General features: G+C 40.3%; 1 protein-coding gene across 1 annotated transcript in view; it reads right to left on the bottom strand.

The window, feature by feature from the left end:
* The window catches only part of abca7 (ATP-binding cassette, sub-family A (ABC1), member 7), a 27,210-nt gene extending 11,437 nt beyond the window's left edge, over nucleotides 1–15,773 (bottom strand). Inside the window, exons 1-24 of the mRNA XM_073475697.1 lie at nucleotides 15,685–15,773; nucleotides 15,451–15,544; nucleotides 14,513–14,654; nucleotides 13,333–13,457; nucleotides 11,268–11,386; nucleotides 10,734–10,928; nucleotides 10,493–10,585; nucleotides 10,036–10,273; nucleotides 9,650–9,789; nucleotides 8,477–8,593; nucleotides 8,203–8,400; nucleotides 7,749–7,954; nucleotides 6,910–7,086; nucleotides 6,605–6,827; nucleotides 6,155–6,376; nucleotides 5,820–6,024; nucleotides 4,671–4,784; nucleotides 3,868–4,039; nucleotides 3,489–3,620; nucleotides 3,067–3,206; nucleotides 2,782–2,919; nucleotides 2,126–2,367; nucleotides 1,991–2,048; nucleotides 1,594–1,796 (exon numbers count right to left, since the gene is read on the bottom strand). Of these exons, the coding sequence (XP_073331798.1) occupies nucleotides 1,594–1,796; nucleotides 1,991–2,048; nucleotides 2,126–2,367; nucleotides 2,782–2,919; nucleotides 3,067–3,206; nucleotides 3,489–3,620; nucleotides 3,868–4,039; nucleotides 4,671–4,784; nucleotides 5,820–6,024; nucleotides 6,155–6,376; nucleotides 6,605–6,827; nucleotides 6,910–7,086; nucleotides 7,749–7,954; nucleotides 8,203–8,400; nucleotides 8,477–8,593; nucleotides 9,650–9,789; nucleotides 10,036–10,273; nucleotides 10,493–10,585; nucleotides 10,734–10,928; nucleotides 11,268–11,386; nucleotides 13,333–13,457; nucleotides 14,513–14,654; nucleotides 15,451–15,544; nucleotides 15,685–15,750 (3,759 nt within the window). The 5' untranslated portion in view covers nucleotides 15,751–15,773. The remainder of the gene's footprint in view (nucleotides 1–1,593; nucleotides 1,797–1,990; nucleotides 2,049–2,125; nucleotides 2,368–2,781; nucleotides 2,920–3,066; nucleotides 3,207–3,488; nucleotides 3,621–3,867; nucleotides 4,040–4,670; nucleotides 4,785–5,819; nucleotides 6,025–6,154; nucleotides 6,377–6,604; nucleotides 6,828–6,909; nucleotides 7,087–7,748; nucleotides 7,955–8,202; nucleotides 8,401–8,476; nucleotides 8,594–9,649; nucleotides 9,790–10,035; nucleotides 10,274–10,492; nucleotides 10,586–10,733; nucleotides 10,929–11,267; nucleotides 11,387–13,332; nucleotides 13,458–14,512; nucleotides 14,655–15,450; nucleotides 15,545–15,684) is intronic.

Genomic DNA, 15,773 nt, shown 5'->3' with positions numbered 1-15,773 from the left:
GGCAGTAAAAAGGCACCCAGTATTTTAACACAAAGGTCAGGAAGGCAGAGAGTGGGCGGCTTATTCACACTGAGTAAACATATCAGGCTCAGTAAGTCCACTATCAGGGCTAATCTGATGCTAACATTAAACCCATTAAGATCCTGGCTGCGCCACAAATATCTAGTCCTCCTGAGAGGACGTGGCTGAGCTCCTTGTAGATCACACTGATGAGACGACTAATGCCCCACTATGGGTGATTCTGTCACGCACACACACACACACACTAAACACACATAGAAGCAGGTAAGGTTAATGGTAAAGTGTTTCAGGGCCACGCAGGCTGATCTGTGGTGTACTGTGATGTTTCAGTTGGACACAAGACTTTTATTTTGAAACCAGCAGTTGGTTTTAGTTGAATATTCGGTTTTAACAGCTAACCAAACCAGCCACTATAACTAGTCTGAGCCTAATTTGTTTGCTAACACAAGTTCTAAGAACCTGTTAATTACTGTTGTGTGTTTTATTTACTCTTTGTACTTTTACTCTTGTGGACTATGTTTTTTTTATACAGTATAGTCACATAAATACGATTATTCAGATAAAATTTGACATACAAATGTCTAAAAGGAAAAACTAATGAAATGATGACATTTGTTGTTCAAAAGGCCAGCGGTTAAATGCACTCTGTCATCATAATATTCTGCAAAAAATGTTTTGGTCATTATTAAACGCTTCAGCTCAGGAACAGCAACTTGACTGGTGCACAGAGACATACAGCCACAATGCTGGAATTCTAGTTTCCCATTAAATGCAAACAGGAAGTATGAACTACATCAACATTAGCAATCAATTTTACCCTCCCCTACCTTTTTGCTTGTAACAAGTACATTAGTAAAAAAAAAATATATATAAATCTATGCACGTACATAAAATATACACATATACTTTAACAATGAAAGTCCCCAAATCTTTTCATACAAATTCAATATACACCTGCATGTAAATGATTTTTCCACTGACATCAGTTGAGCCATAATCTTATAATCTTGATCCAAGAGCACTGGACTGCAAATAATGGACTTCCTACAGTTACTTTATTGTTGATCATTCACTGATGACACTTTCTTCCTGCCATGAGAGACAATGTAATCAATCAAATCAATGTAACATTGAATCTTTATTATTAAAATCTAATTTCTTTGTTACTCTACTTATTCCTTTTTACAATCCCTTTTATCTGGCTGACATCTTTTCTGATTTGTATAACATATGTATTTGAATTTGTTTAATCCAACAAACATTTCACAGTTAAAACTTTACAGCATATTGTCTTAAACCTTTATTGGTCGAGGTTTTTGAGTGTGTGCAGCTGGCTTCATACTGTTGCTGTGGACCTGTATGCATAGTGAGGGCAGAAGAGCCTTTGTATCAGTCATGTGCAAGTACCTATGACTGAGTTTCATATTATTTTCTTACAGTAATTTTACATTTTTTCTTTTTTAAATTTGTCTTTTTAATGAAACAGTGAGTGAAAGTATGCTCTGGCTCCCATGTGAAGGGCTTGAGGATGACTCATTCATCTATTGATCAAAAACAATGTGAATGTCTCACCTCCTCCAGTGTGCTGTCTGACAGGCCGTAGCTGCTGATGCCCAGTTCGGGCAGCCTCTGATCCAGGTCGGACAGGAAGACGCCCAGGCTGCTGTCCTTTGCAGAAGCCTGCGGCAGGTTGAGCACCGCTTCACGCCCTGACTCCTCCACCAGCCTTGCACCTGGGATGTGGTGCTGTGTCAGGGAGAGCAATGCCGCCAGATCTGCAATGAATACGAGGATAAGGAGAGAGATCATGGATACAGTAAGAGCTTTACCCTGGGTGTCCTACAGTTCTTTCTTATTTGATCTTAAATACTAAACTATTGGTTGTACCGTCAAATGCACATGACTGCACTTAACTAACACTGAAGGACCCCAGTTTACTGTGCAGGTCACACAGCAGGTAAACACTCACATGAGCTGCTCTCTTCACTTCCCAGCCCGGTGTCTTCACTCATGGATGATTCGCTGTCCTGAAATACAAAAATTAGACCATTCACAAACTTTTCCTGGATAATTAAAGTGCAAGAAAAAAAAGAACAACTCTGACCTTGAGAGGAGCCATCTTGTTGATGCTGGTGCTGGTACTGGTGCAGATACTGGTACTGCTGGGAGTGCTGGTGTCCAGTCCCTCTCTCTTCACCACAGTGAGGTAGTAGCCAGATCCGAGGCGGGATTTAAGGAAGAGCGGTGAGCCACAGCAACACAGCTTTCCCTGGGAGATGATGGCGATTCGGTCACCCAGCAGCTCCGCCTCGTCCATGTAGTGGGTAGACAGGATGATTGTCCGGTCTGATGGGGAAAGACGGCACAGATGTATATTGACTTATCTGACAATACGTCTGACGTACGTCGTGCATTTTGCTTGTCATTTTGATATTTTTTCAGGTTTGGGTGGGGTTCTTTCTAACAGTACCAGACTCTAGATTACAGCTATTTGATCAGCAAACTATGCACATTTTTAAGGATTTTCCAAAGCCCATTCTTGTTTAATATTGTGAAGATTTAAATTCAAGTGAAGACAAATAAAGCTACACAGCTGTTGCACCAAAACAGCATTGTTGCTTTTGCAGTTCAGGCTGACGTGCCTTTCATTTACAGCTGTATTGGCTTTTTGGATTTTCTACCTTTAAATGTTGTTTCCTTTCATCCCCCCATTAGGAAATAACTGAGATCCACTGCTCCATAGCACCACTTGACCTGTACCTTTACGGTATTTGAGCAGCAGATCCCAGATCCCCCTGCGGGAGTAAGGATCAACCCCGGCTGTGGGTTCATCCAGAACAACCACCTTTGAGCCTCCAACAAACGCTATCGCCACAGATAGCTTCCTCTGCATGCCACCTGAAAGAGAGACAAAGGGAGGATACAAAAAATCTTCATTTTAAAAAGGACAAAGTTTACACATTCCTCCACAAAAAATATATAGTGAATCCACAAACTGATGAAAGTGAGGGTCAGGTCATGGTTTTATACAAAAGTTTGAGTTACCAGAGAGGTTTTTAGTTTGTTCATGTCTTTTGTGCAGCAGGCCGACGTCGTCCAGGAGAGTGTCCAGCTCAGCTTTCACCTCTGCTTCAGACAAACCCTTCAGACACCCATAAAACCATACATGCTCCTCCACTGTTAGTCTGAGAGACAGAGAAAGACACAGAGGGAAAATACGAAAATCTGTTTAAAACCAATCTACTCCTCAAACAACATCTGGGTAATTTCTGGAGACACGCAGACCTAGCACACCCATCATTTATTTCTGAGTCATGCTACATTGTAAACCACTAATAATAAAAAACACGAAGAGAAGACTCTTGAGGAAGAAGCTTGTGGTATGAAACCTACGAGTGGAATTTCTGTAAAACAATGTACAATGACAGCTTGATACCATTGTTTTATGTCGGAGAGACGAGCCTTACATGTCAAACAAGACGTTGTGTTGTGGACAAACTCCTAGCGTTCTCCGGATGATGTCCATGTCATGGCGGATGTCCATCCCTTTGACGTACACAGTGCCCGAGGTGGGTGGGAACAGGCCAGTAAGGACAGATCTGAGAAACATCAGACACATTATGATAAATATTATATTTAAGCAAACTGTCCACTTTAAATTAGATCCTGATCTTATACCTTTTACTGACTTTTCGTTTGACCAAATGTGTGCTGACGCGAGCTGATTAACGATATCATCTCCCTGTTATTATCATTTGTGAGCTCAGAACAACACTTTTATTCAGTCTAACATCATTCAAACATTTTAAAATTGCTGGCTCTTTGACTGCATTCTCTGCTCCTTACATGGTGGTGGTTTTGCCGGCTCCATTGTGGCCGAGGAAAGAGGTGATCTGGCCCTCGTAGAACTTCAGGTTGAGGTGATTGACGGCCAGTTTGGCTCCCTTCTTGTAGATTTTCACCAAGTTTCTGATGCTCACACCCAGCGTCAGATTAGTGGGTTCTGGTTCAATGTGATCTGATGACAAATGTCCATTTTATACATTTAGAAGGGACAATATGTTGTTAAAGCTATGTAAATGTTTGAGAGTTGAAATGGCTTATCAACTGGTGCCAATTCTGCTCTCAGAGTGATTCATAATCGATTATAAGAGTGTAATATGTGAGCAGAAATGATCAGGCTGACAGTCACAATTTATTTTTACATGCTGAGAACATAATTCCACCAACTTCACTACAGGACACTACTCCAGAATGAAAGGGTTTATGGGTAGCACGAGTGAGACGCACCTCAAAGTCAAGAGAACAAAAAACTCAGCTCCAGTCTCCTTGTGGTCTTAGACCTTGTAGTTAATGGGTTTATTGTCTCAGCTCATTAACTTGATTAGCACTTAATTGGCTTTAACTTATAAAACTACCTATATGGTCTTTAAACTGGTATTAGGACTGGAGAGGAAGACTGCAGTCGGCTGCCAAACACTGTGACTGGGCAGAGTGGCAGACTACTAAAACTCCAATAAATAAGCAATTTATCAGTGATGTGACTTCTATTTACAAGTACATGGTTGCTTGTAAATACATTTTTTCAGGATGGTTCAGACAAAAAATTGCTGTGAGAGAAAAAAAGAGAGAGATGGTTGAGGGTCTACCTTCATCCTCTTCTGTTGGTGCAGGGGGGATCGGCATGCCTGCCTCCAAAGGGACTCCACCCCAGTAGTTGATCTGGAAGATGAAGTACCAGGGCCTCGGGATCCCATATTCACCTTTTGTGAAAGCAAACACACATATGCAAAAATTCAGTCATGATGAAACTTTATAAGTCCAAATCAAGCACAAAAAGTTTTTGTGTTTTTGATGAACGAACCAGTTTAACCAGTGTTTGTTTTGCCACACTGCGTTCCTCTGCAAAGCTGTTTTCAGCAAACGCTCATATCGGCTGTCACTAAAATGGTGAGTACAATGCAGAGTTCCCACACCTTCTTAAACATCATATAAAGGACTTTTCAAGAACCGTCCAAACTGAATTCTCTCAAATTCAAGAACACAACACGCCATAGTTTCAGAAATGCATCAAGCATAATTACTGTTACAACAGTGAGATTTTTATAATGAGAACTATCAGGCTTTACAGAAGAACAAACAATAGAAAGAGAGAGAAGCATGAATGTGTTAACTCATTAACAGCATTTACATGCCGATATATCGTGCATCCCTGGTGTGAACACTTCACGTCAATTGTGCTGTGTTCGAAAACTGCGGGAGACACTCATGCAGACAGTGGAACATTATGGACGTTAATTAATTAAAAATAAAATCAAAAGAACCTCAATTTCTATTTGTGCATAAAATATATAATTTGAACACTCCCAATGACCCATGTCTATTTTTTAAAACTTCCAAGGCCTTCAACAGAACCAAATATTCCTTTACAAGGGAAAATTTTTCAGAACATTTTATAAAAAGCAAAGGCAGCACGCCAGACACACACAACAAACTATACATGGGAAAGAGAGTCTGGGACTGAGTTTTGATTAGCTTTTTTAACATGTGCTTTTCTTCACACTAGTATTTCTTATCCTGTCTCTAAAAACTAAAACTCAAGTCCGACACAATTTTCAAGGTGATCTCAAAACAGAAGTCTGATTTGCTCGTTCGTCAGTGACAAGACACTGTGATCATCTTGCATTCAAAGCAGCTATTAAACCTAACCCTCTAATTGTAACTCAACAAAAAATAACTATATAACTATAACTATACTTTCAATATTTCTAGCGAAGTTTAAGTTCCGATCATCATACCAGGAAACACTGCTTCGATGTACCAGGCCGAGGTGGCGTAGATGAAGGCGTCGACATAAAGCATGACTATAGAGGTAGTGAAGCTGTAGGAGTCTCCTTCCACAGGGCTGGTGGGGAGGTTGTACCACTGGATGCCCACACCTTGCTCTTCATACTGAGAGAAATACTCACAGCCGAAGCCGAAGGCCACAGGGGACAGGAAACTCTGTGGACAGAGAAGCAAACTATATTCATTACTGAAACAGAATCACATACATTTAACTTAACTACTCTTGCTACTAATGTTTGTAGAATTGATTATAGGGAATTTGGAATTGTGAGTTTGTTTTACTCACGGCAAGGACTCGGTAGGTGGTGTTGAGGCGGTCTCTCCAGGCCACACATAGTACATAAGGCAGGTAGAGGCCAAAGTAGATAAGTCCTCCACATGCAGCAGCCAGGTTGGCTTTAGAGAAGAAGGTGCTGATGAGGAAACACTGCATGATGGTGGCCGTGGCAAACGCAGTCAGGAAGAAAAACACAACAGACGGGTCGCTGTATGGAAGGATGTCGCCCCACTGGAAATTAGACGGAGGGAAAGTTAAACAGTGACTGCAGGAGACAAAAGTTACAGATTAAGTTAAAGTCACAAGATGCTATAAAACTATTTTTCATTTTAAATATTCCACATCTGTCCTCTCAGGACTTTAGAAATCTGACTACAGACTATTAATTATTCTAATTCACAGCTTGATTTATGTATTTTTTCTTAAATATATTTTAAGCAGAGTTAGAGGTCATCTTGCCTTGAGCAGAGCGATAAGGAGTCCAGCAGAGACCAGGAAAGGAACCAGGCTGCTGATGAACCAGCTGAGCCACAGCGTTCCTGTCCCAAGACCCATAATCCTCATGGTTTCCTTCAGCCGTGCCTCCTTCTCGTATACCACGCCTTTGATGATCATGGCCACAGAGTAGATCCAGGCCAGCGTCATGAAGAGTGGCAGAGATCTGTTCAGCACTCGAAGGAAACTGTTATAAAGGTAAACAGAATTAAAATTCATATTCGAATGCAGTTTATAAAAACAGTAATTTACAACAACATATGACTCACACATCATCCACATAGCAGGGGTAGGGCATCTGCTGGATGTAGATGCCGGTTGTCTGCTGAATTCCGGTCAGGATGCGGCTCACAGCTCTCTCCACCAGGTCCTGCACGTACACGAAGCCACCCCAAATGTAGCGCATGTCATTAAACGGATCGGCTGCTGGACCAGGATCCCAAAATCTGAAGAAAAGACACCACAAAAACCCAAGATTTTATTTTTTGAGATTCACATGCTGGAGAAGTCAACAGTAAGAAAAAAAAAATCTCCTAGGTGCTAAGTGAAAATTAAAAGCTTGTTTTTGGCTTAATATCATTGTTTTCTATGGAACTGAATATACCTGAGAGTAGTAGGTAATCCTTTCACCCATAATAAGATGTAATAAAACTACTGTTTTAGTTTTATCGTAGTTATTATCGCAGTAGTTATCGTACTTATTTAACTAAATTTATCTTTATTGTTGTTCTATAAGCCACTGATCTTACTATTAACTCCTTTAACACCTTATATTTATCATTCTGTTGTTTTTATTCCTGTTACTTTATTTTTTTTAGCAATCTTGGGACAAGAATTTCCTTAGTATTGATAAGTTATAAGCTATAAAGCTATAACTTTTATTGTTCTTTGTGTTTGGAATTCTTCAAATAGAAAACATAATCGGCAGTATCTCAGTCTGGTTTGTCGCGAGTGGTCTTTATTTTTCAGAAATGGTAAAGTAGTAGAAAGAAAATATGGCATGTTCAGGAGAAGACATATAAAGTTGTTTCCTTGTAGTCCCACAGAAAAAGTTCTAAATATGAATGTAACAGGATAAAAGCAAAATGTTTTGGTGCTTCCTCCATACCTGTCCTTGATCTTGTTGGTCCGTGTCACATCATCGATGTCCATTCGGATTTTATAGGTGACGTTGGGCGGTAGATCAGGGGATGAGGAGTTGGGCAGCAGGAAAACCACACCTGCCCAAAACTGTCTGTCCTCCAGTAGCTCCAAAGCCCTGTCGATCATCTGACCCTCGGTGTCCAACCCTTCTAGCTTGTTCAAGGAGAAACACTGAAGGGAAACCAGCAAAAGGAAAAGATATAAATGATAAATAACAGGGAACAGAAGATTAATCTAAACTTTACTTATATGTTACACTGTTAGGTACAAAATTAAAGTGATTCTGGCTTAAAGATTCATTATTTTCCTACACAAAATTCAACCAAACGTGATTCGTTCTGTTCTCTTCTCTCTCTAGTTCTTTTTTCAATGGGAGGCTGTAATATCTGACAGGAAGAGAAAACAAGAAGGAAGAGAACCTCAGTGACTTGTGCGAGGGTGGTGATGGTGTGGCTGAGGTCATTGTAGATGTCCAGCCAGGTAGGTGGAGCTCCAGGCTTCCTCGGGGCGTCTGGCGAGGGTGTGGACAGGAATCGTGCGATCCGCGAGGCTGTCCAGGACGTGTTCTCCAGTCGCAGGTTGACCAGAACTGCTACCTCTGGCCGCCTCAACAAATCCTATCAAACACAAACACAAACATGAGATTACATGTGTAACAACACACTGAGCCCTTCTGTAGAGAGATAATCAGACCTGCAGCAGCTGAATCTCCACACTGCTTTCCATGTAATTCTTGAGCCGAGGTCCGACCTCCATCCACGCTTCATTCAGCTCCTGGAGGATCTGCAGGTCCTCGAACGTCCTGTTCACCTTCAGGAGACACAACTTATAGTTAGTTTTGATGGATGTATTTGCTTCGTGATGCCTACTGTTGACTTATAACAAGTGTAACTGCAGAATACACTTATAATCTAAAAATCATTAGCATTTAAAACAACTGGTTCCAGTCTGAAGACATTGCAGTTATGTGATGGCTGATTTTTCCAGCTGAACCACCAGGACAGCCCGAAACAAGGACATTTTAAATTCTGGAAAGATTATCAGCTTCCTGTTTCAGTGCACGACAGACAACCAGCATTTGCCCTTTAGTTACACTCTAAACTGTGTACTACCAATTGTCTGGAACTTGTGATATTCATGGTTTCAGTAAGAAATGCTTTAAATAGTTTAAATGAGGCATGTTTGGTTACATACAATTTGTATTGTAATACATTACAATTTTCAGCAAAGGAGTTGTCAGTTGTATCTGACAATTTGCCATCAGTTAAAATCATTCTTAAAGGGACAGTTAACTCCCAGAGGACAGAAATGTGCATCTACTCATGGATGAGACTCAAGACAGCGCAGAACATTGACACTGATGGTGTCGTCCTCGGCTAAGCTTCAACGTTAGCTATCTTAGTTAGCTTGCTAACCTCTCGTCCATGAGTGGCTGCACGTATCCTTCTGTGTGGTGATAAAGTTGGTGGTTGCACTTTTGTAGAAAGAAAATAGTTCCTACAAGAAGCCGCTCACAACAAAGTCTGTGGATTATCTTGAGTAACAGGATCATGATTTCTGGAACGAGATATTGCTGTAGAATTTCTCAAAGGTTTTTTTTGCTGCTTTGAGCAACACAAGCTGAGTGCCATCTAGCTCCATTATATTCGAGAGATGGCAGACATCTCCAAAACAATCAACCAACAAAACAATCTAGATGTATAATAGCACTACAGGTAAGAGGAACATTTGGGGTGAACTGTCACTTTAAAAAGATGGGGATTCATCTTGATAACATCCCTAGTGTACAAGAAGTTAACTTCCTTCTCTCATTATGTCTTCACTTTAAACAACAGGACAGACTCTCTGAGGTTTGACCCTCTGTACCTCTTTCATGACTTGTCGTACTGCAGGAGTGTCAGGTGTGTACAGCAGTTTTCCAATGAACAGTGGTTTGATTCCTCGCCACACAATGCGAGACAGAGGGTTGGACTCCAGACCTTGGATCAAACTTTTACAGAATGGTGCTGCACAGAGGAAATGTTTAACAAATGTTAATCAAAAACCCATGGTTAAATGTTACAAACAGCACACAGAACACTCACTGATTTCTGGGGTCGTTATTAATCTTAAAAGTTTGCAAATGATTAACTTAAGCTACAACACAGGAAGCTATTCATTTACTCTTATATTATTACTAAAATATCAGTACACATTCATATCAGCAAAAGCAAACAAATTGCGCACAAACAAGGATGTCCAGAGCCTCTTACTGGTGTTGTTGTCTCGATCCAGGTCTGTGTCTTCAGTGCCATTTTTTCCTAAGAAGGACTTAATGTCATTGTCTTCATACCAGTTGAGTGAGGGGATGCGCTCACCGCCAACCTCAGGGTGACCGCACATGATCCTTGAAAAAGCACGAAAGCTCTCCCTGGGCAGCGCCGAGCGATTCTCCGGAGACAGAAGATGAAGAGCTGCACTCATATCCGTAAAGCTGGAGAGAGACGAGAACTGAAGGAGGACAAAGAAGTGAGAGCGAAAAAAAGAAAACATTTTTGTGATTCCTGTGAGACTTTTTTTTTAGCAATTGTCAGCCATAAAATATTAAAAGCAGTACATAAGTACAGAAAAAAATCATAATATTAAAAACAGAGGCGGTCCAATCTACAGGCTGCCAATAGAACAAATGTACAGACCCAGACAGACATGGAAAATCAAGTGAGTTCTTACATCATCAACGAGGACAGCGAGCTCCTGGGAAACAGAGGTGACGGCCTGACTGATAACCCTGAAGTCTCCAGCGTTAGCCATCAGACGGTCTCTCTGACAGGAAGCACAGACATTGAGGTTTACTGTTGGCACTTCATATAGTTCATCAGATATACAAGCAACAATGTGTCACAGCGCACAGGAAGAAAACTGTAATTGAATCCACTGAATTTTGCTGGTTTCCCTGTTCACTGATTCTTACGGTGAAGAACTTGGTGAAGTCGAGCTGAGTAAGGAAAAGGCGCTCAGCTTCCTGCAGAATGTCAGCTGGCAGGTTACACAGCTCAGTCTGAAGATCATTCATGGCGGCTTCTCCTTTCACCGTCAGATATTGTCTCAACGTGCTCGCATTACACACCAAGTCCTTCAGCTGCAGCTGAGCTCCAGCTAGAACAACCTGGAGGGGATAAAAATGTTGATCCATAGCTACTTTTAACAGTGTTTATTTTTTTTATTTAACACAGCCAATAAGTCCAACAGTTCATATTTCAGATTTTATTTGTGAACCAAGAATGGAAAAACCTTATTTGCTGCCTTTTGTTCTTTATAATAGATTACACCTATTTGTGTTTCTGTATTGAAAGTTAAATTGATTTTGCATCTTTTCGGAAAATCACTTGAGTTGAGCCAGAACAGATGAACAAATTTAACAAAAGCCAAATGCTGAGTCCTTTAGCGGGTCCTTGATCTATAAATCAAAAGTTTGTTGTCCAAGGATTTACAGCTGATACCTCACCTGAAAATTAAGACGAGCCTCCAGCAGCTGGTCCACAGTCGTAGGCGACAGGCTGCCATTGGTCAGGAGGAAGGTGGAGAACGTCTCATTGGCCTTCAGGTATTCTCCTACTGGGAGATCTACAGTGGAAACACAAACATTAATTACTGCCCAGTGCTAAAAATAAAACACATTGTGTTACAAATGAAAATATACATGTACATACATGTGCACAAGACAAACAAAGCTGGGACCCAAGGTGACAGGTTACCGTTAAGCAGGTAGTCAACCATCATTTAATGAACCATAGATTACAGGCCAGGAAGCACTGTGCACTGATGGTATGAATTATGTATCATTATTTATGTTTTTTTTTGTTGTTTTTTTTTTTACGGTTTTTATGATGACAAATACCTTTTCCTATCCTTTTTCTTTTCATCTGTTTATTTAAGTGTTTGTAACTTATTATTGTGTTTTGGAAACCACTGTACTGTCTTGTCAGTCACATATTATTCTAAGTTGAAGTTGTAGGTTTATCCAGCACTGATGCCCAAGCATAATTTCCCCACAGGGACAATAAAGTATATCTTATCTTATTTGTGCAACTTGTTTTCTTACAGTGCCAGTAATGTGCTTAAACACATAAAATCATCTTCACAAACAAACTGACACTGTGTTTATTCCTAAACCTAATCCATTTTTCAACTCAAGTCATTTTTCCACTACAAATGTTTCCTGCACTATATCAAACCACTGTCTATGTCTGGGTGGGTCCCTAACCCTAACGAGTCAGTTTCTTGTAATGACCTTCCCGCTATCTGTGACCAAGTAATTATGTGTCTTCAGCACCATATTAGACATGTTACCAAGTATAAAATATATTCTAATACCTCATTCATGACAAAATTCACTCTATCTTTGGCCAACTACAGAAAATATGTTGCATCTGCTTGACCACCAACATGTTTGTTACCTCTGAAGTTGTTTATTTCATATTAGATGTAATAAAAAAAACGAATTACATTTTCCCACTTAAATTCTCTCTAGGTATGTAAATATGTAGATGTCTGTAGTGTTATCTTCAGGGATTTTCAATGGACACCAGGATTATTAAAAACCTGAGTAGGAAGACAAACTTGCTCAGCCCTGTTATTTCTGTCTTCTGAAAAACTGTATGAATGTGACATCTCATAACTAATGTGATAATGTCCCTAAATGTAGACGAGAACAGTTTGTAGTTACAGAAACCCCACATTGTAATAAGTTCTTTGCAGTATCAGTGGGTCGGGATTTTAGAATTCAGCAGATGTCTCGTCAGATTTTGTTGCAGGAAAACCCTCATTGAGGAGCTGCTTTCATTCATCTTATTGTTTGTCTTGAGTAGTCATGTAATTTAATCTGCCCAGTGAGGAGAAGCAAACAGCCACTCTGTGCTGCTTTCACAACAGCAGTAAATGGCCACATTCAGCCGGTCACTCGACACCTGTTTAAAGCCGACAGATCAGCTACTGGTTGGACTGTAACCTCTCTGATAAGTCTGGGAACAGTGCTGGCTCAAATAAAAGAAAATCTGAATTCATTTAATGCTTTTGTTGTATTTCATGGCTTGCAGGGACTTAATCCTGCTGTCCATGACATTTCTTCGAATGCATGTTTGTGCTTTGCTTAATAAAGTTATTTCAAAATCAACATTTGCAGAGTTAAAGACTTCCTCCTGTTAGTCAATGTTTGTCTTCCTGTATTTTATCACGGGATGACTTTGTTAAACTGCAACAACTTTACTGACAGAAGCTAAGGCTCTATTGTGTTTCTTCATATACATTATTTATTCTGATTCTTGGAAAGCAACCTTAAAGCGAACCTTGACAATACATACTCATGTCCAGGTTTTTTGTGTGTTTTGTTTCTGGTAGTATAATGAAATCTATTTAACCTTCTGGCTGGTCATTCCCACCCAGGGTTTGTAATTGGGAAGACAAACGATTGTTCATCAACACCAAAGTGTTGAAGTATTACTGTGTCAGACTGTCAGGGTATCTCTCCAGCACTGTGCTAGTCTAGAGGATATTAAAACAAGCTGTGGTACTTGGCCAGGCTCCTGGTCTCTCTCCCAGCCTTCGGACGCTCTCCATTAGATCCTGAAAGCCAGAGAAGCTCCGGTTTCCACTGTAGGACAGAACAGTCTGGGCATCGACGAAGAGACGAGACAGTCTGAAAAAGAAAAACAACAAGAGGAGTCTTCAGTGGGACAAACACACACAGTTAGGTTCGTTTAACTATCGTGTAACAGATTTTTTTAGCTAACCAGAAACCACTCATCATTTGCAAACACTACCAACTGTGTTCAAAAGTGTTAAATGTAAATTCTGTTGTTTTTGCAGGAAACAGGTTGTTCTTACTCTCAGATCTGATGTGGCACTGACACAGAAGCAACTGGAAGCACCAAAGAGTTATTAGTGGTCTCTGTATAATATGAAATATGAAACTTTGACACAAGAGTGGTTCATCAACTAGTCACAGGGTTGGTGGTTTGATCCCCAACTCCTCCTGTATCTCTGGGCAAGACACTATCCCAAAATGCTCCTGAAAGTCAGGCCAGCATCTTGCAGAGTGTGCGTAATCACTCATGACAGAATAGCAAATTGTTTAGCGCTACTGAAATGCCGCCACTCAACATTTACATTAACAAAAGAAAGAAATTATCAAATTAATAGAAAAAAGCAACTAAATGTTGACTGTTTCAAGTTGATTTTCATGTCACAGTGACATGAAATGAAATGAGCTGCTGCCTGGAAAGTAGGGAGAAGTCTCCTCTGGTTGTCTGGCATACTAATGGTAAAAACAAGACTCCTGTGAGACACTGCACCCTTCCACCAATGCCTGACATATTACCCTCCATTAAAACCACAACTAAGCATTTTTACACTTTTGTTTTTGTGCAGATTTAACAGAGATTTGTTTTAATAATTTGTCAAATTTAAGGTGCTGCGAGGCAGATGTTGTTACCTTTGTACCCATTTCCAGTGTTTGTGCTAAGCTAAGCTGTTAGTTGTAGGTTCATGTTTAGTACACATGAGCGTTGTATCCACCTTTAAGGCATGCTTATGCAAAGCCATGTTACTGTTGATAATAAACTAGAACATGCAAAAACAAAGGTATGGTCTGGTGATTTCCTACATGGAAAAATCCGGCCATCTTGCTCAGCTCAAAGGTTATGTATGACTTTTTCTCATAGTTCGAGTACAGGTATACAGGAGTCTACCTACATGGAGTTGTCAAAGTTGCCGACTTGGCCTGCTGTCTCCCCCGGTGTCGGGTTGTGGAAGCAGGGGTTGTTGATGTTGCAGATTATACCCTGAATCCAAGGTAAGGTGCCTGCTGATGGCAAGGCTTTGTTTGGAAAGTGACCTACAAGCAAAGGAAAGGAAAAACAAAACACAAACAGTTTAGTACCAGGAGATTAGCCCGACATGGGAAACAATGGAAATACTGTGGCAGTGACCTGAAATAGAATCTAGAGACAGCGGACTAAACAATAATCCTAACATAACCCAAGCTGCTGTTATTTAATCAAAAACGTTTTTTTATACAGATTATATAAAATTCTATTTATTCATATTAATATATTTATTAGCATCGGTCTAATGTGAACTGCCTCACATGCAAGACTGATCTAAAGTAAGTAAGGCATGTTCTCAAGTAAGATAAAACATATGGAGAGAAACATGTACCGTTTGCAAAGTTTTCATGCTCACAAAGCTTAGATTTTGTTTTTTTTTAATACATCCAATCAACAAAAAACATGCCACTTTCTATAAAATTTAAACATTCATAAACATTTACAGCGAATACAAACACCTCATACAGTAGCAGCACTGAATAATTAGATTTTGTATGGGGTTTTCTTTACAAATGTGTTACCATCTTTGGAAAGTTAACAAGATAAAGTTACCATGATGTAACTTTACATGGTACTGCTGGCCAACATTGTGTTGTGTTTTATTATGTTACCATGCCACGTAATGTCACCGTATGCTAATGCAGGACGTCTCAAAGTAGGTCACAACAGGTCAGGAAAACGAAGGTGCGTGTGGCACAAGAATCACTCTCAGTGAGTCGATCCTCTTTAGCCGGTTGGCACAAAGCCATCTTTAAGACCTTGTAAGAGAGTGTGAAAACACACACGTTACATAATACCACTCACATTGGCTCTGTTTGTAAGGAGGGTGTGAATGACGAACGGAAATGAGGATGACGAAGAGGAAGAGCGGCCAGAGGAGCTCGATGATCAGCTGGATCTGTATAAGAGGAGAACATGGGAGCAGTTACAGGTGCATCAAATCATTTGCCCATTTAATGTTCAAGCTGTTACTCATATTTCTTCTTACAGAATCAACAAACTATTCTATTGCTTTCTGTGAAGTGAAAATGTGGCCACCTTATTCCTCCTACGGTATGTGATGTTCTTCCAGAGCAGGAGGAGTAGCTGCCTGAAAAACGCCATCCCTACAAACAGCTACCTGGCCA

This window comes from Pagrus major, chromosome 11 (assembly GCF_040436345.1).
Source record: "Pagrus major chromosome 11, Pma_NU_1.0".
Classification (NCBI taxonomy): Eukaryota; Metazoa; Chordata; class Actinopteri; order Spariformes; family Sparidae; genus Pagrus; species Pagrus major.
The sequence above is the reverse complement of the archived record's forward strand: the minus strand, read 5'-3'. Positions and strand labels throughout refer to the sequence as shown.